The sequence below is a fragment of the Furipterus horrens genome, unplaced genomic scaffold (assembly GCF_987537825.1).
Source record: "Furipterus horrens unplaced genomic scaffold, mFurHor1.1.pri manual_scaffold_19, whole genome shotgun sequence".
Taxonomy (NCBI): domain Eukaryota; kingdom Metazoa; phylum Chordata; class Mammalia; order Chiroptera; family Furipteridae; genus Furipterus; species Furipterus horrens.
In genome coordinates this window covers 2,469,736-2,471,935 of record NW_028327189.1, presented here as the reverse complement: position 1 = coordinate 2,471,935, position 2,200 = coordinate 2,469,736, and the positions used below count along the sequence as shown (strand labels likewise).

At 41.5% G+C, this 2,200-nt stretch overlaps 1 protein-coding gene across 1 annotated transcript; it reads right to left on the bottom strand.

Moving 5' to 3' along the window:
- Positions 1–242: 242 nt before the first annotated feature.
- Positions 243–1,030, bottom strand: LOC149990279 (sex-determining region Y protein-like). Its single transcript, XM_090265497.1, is given in 2 exon segments — positions 243–514; positions 517–1,030. Coding segments are annotated over 2 exon segments (609 nt in total). The 3' UTR covers positions 243–419.
- Positions 1,031–2,200: the final 1,170 nt, after the last annotated feature.

Genomic DNA, 2,200 nt, shown 5'->3' with positions numbered 1-2,200 from the left:
GAGAGTGAATGCTATTAACCTATGCTAGCGATTTTCAGAATATCAATACACAAGTAAAGATGTTTAGTGGCCAGTCACTAGAACAACTAAAATTAGGTATAAACATTGTTTCATTAATAGAAAAACAGATGACCATCGAAGTCAATCAGTTTCAGCGGTGTTAAGATACTTCCTTACCAAGCTAGTACTTTCAAGCAGCATACACGCAGACTGAATTATTTCAGAATGCCCTAGTTCTTTATATGTTAAAGATATCTGCGTGCCCTATTTTAAAAATGTTACAGGTAAAAGTATAGTGAAATTGACGAACAGTGCTTTGTTACCGAGAGCAAGGGCATCGATATCAAAAATAACATGAGGAGGTCCGGACTCTTAAGTTACTGTAAACAGCGAACCTCTCCGTAGCCGATTACCGATTGTCACGCAGGCTTGTAGAGCCGCTGCCCTGCTCCTCTCGCAAACTCACTGGCTCTGTTCATGGGTTGTGAGCGGCTTCGCTGGTCTTGCATCGTGAGTGTGCGGCCTTAGTAGAAATATCCGTGTATGCGCTGGGGTACAATCGCCCGTCCATTTGCACCCGGCTGCAGAGTACTGAAGAGGAGTCTGCTGGGAGCGATTTCTCACTTTTCTGTGGCACCTTGGCCTTCCGACGGGGTCTATACCTATAGTCTGGGTATTTCTCTCGATGCTCGTCGCGTAGTCTCTGTGCCCTTTCGAAGAATGGCCCTTTTTCGGCTTCTGTAAGCATTTTCCACTGATATCCCAGCCGCTTGCTGATCTCCGAGTTCTGCATTTGGGGATTTTCGAGAGCCACCTTGCGCCTTTGGTCTCGAGACCACAGCATGAAAGCATTCATGGGTCGTTTGATACGGTTGTGACAGTTGTCTCTACCATTTTCTCCTGTTAGACACCCATAATTTGAGCTAGCATTGCCCATCCAAAGTAGGGAAGCGGTTTTCCCCAACTTCTGGGTCGCTTGTTGCTGTACCAGCGGACTGTAGTCATCACCGCTGTTCATTCCTCTGAACATAGCAGACGCCTATAACAGTTTACACCATTAATGGAGAGGTAGCAACATCAGAAGGTGTTAACTGTTCTGAAATGTTCTTGCTATTCAAACCTTATTTAAAGCAGACTGCATTACTGTGACTTCTGTGATGAAACATTTGTTTCGCCTCCCCCAATACCTCCCCTGAAACACCTCGCGGCTGTCAGCCAAACCCACTGAATCCACTTACTCCCAAACCCAACTTCTTACTCGATGGCAACACGCTGCGTATACACTCCTCACTTAACCCTCCACGCAGAAGGCTCTAAATCCTGAAGGAAGACGTGGAAATTGTAATAAAGTACAGTATTTTGATGTAATAAAATCGGAGGAAACTTACCCCACACCACTCGCAAAATGGGAGTAGCAACCGTTGATTGCACAGAACACAACCTATTGAAAATAAAGTCTCAGCCAGATTAAATACAAATAATCCCCAAACTTGGAAGAAAATAAAGTTGAAATTATTCCTGCATTGCATGCAAATAACCTCCATAACCAAATGAAATTTAAAGGTTATGATAAATTAGTATTAGAAACCACACAAATGTTACTTTATTCCATCAAAACACAAGCATTAATCTCATAATTCATATACCTGTCCTCTGACACAGTATTCAACATCCAGATAAAGTGGGGACATATTCTTATTTGACCCAATTTAAAACAAGTATCTTAATGCAGAATCAAATGTTTAAATTATACTCATACACAAAAGCAAATTTTGTAAAGCTGGAAATTGATTACTGTATGACTAAAGAGTATACCACTTCAAAGCTGAACTCAAAAGGCAAAAAGTGTTGCCTACTGCAACATGTATAAACCTTGGATACATCATCTTGGGTGAAGGAAGCCACACACAAGAGATACATACGGACTGATTCATATTCCATTTATAGCAAATGTCCAAAAGAGGCAAAAACATAGATTGAGACAAGAATCAGATTAGTGGTGCTCAAGGACTGGATTACGGGGAGAGGGCATGGGAAGTAACTTGCTAAGGGGTACGATGTTCCCATCTGGGATAATCAAATGTTCTGGAACTAGATACAAGTGATTGTTTCACAACATTCCGACTGCACTTAAGGCTACTGAGTTGAACACTCAAATGGATAAAACAAATAAAATGATTTTTATGATCTATATGTGTAT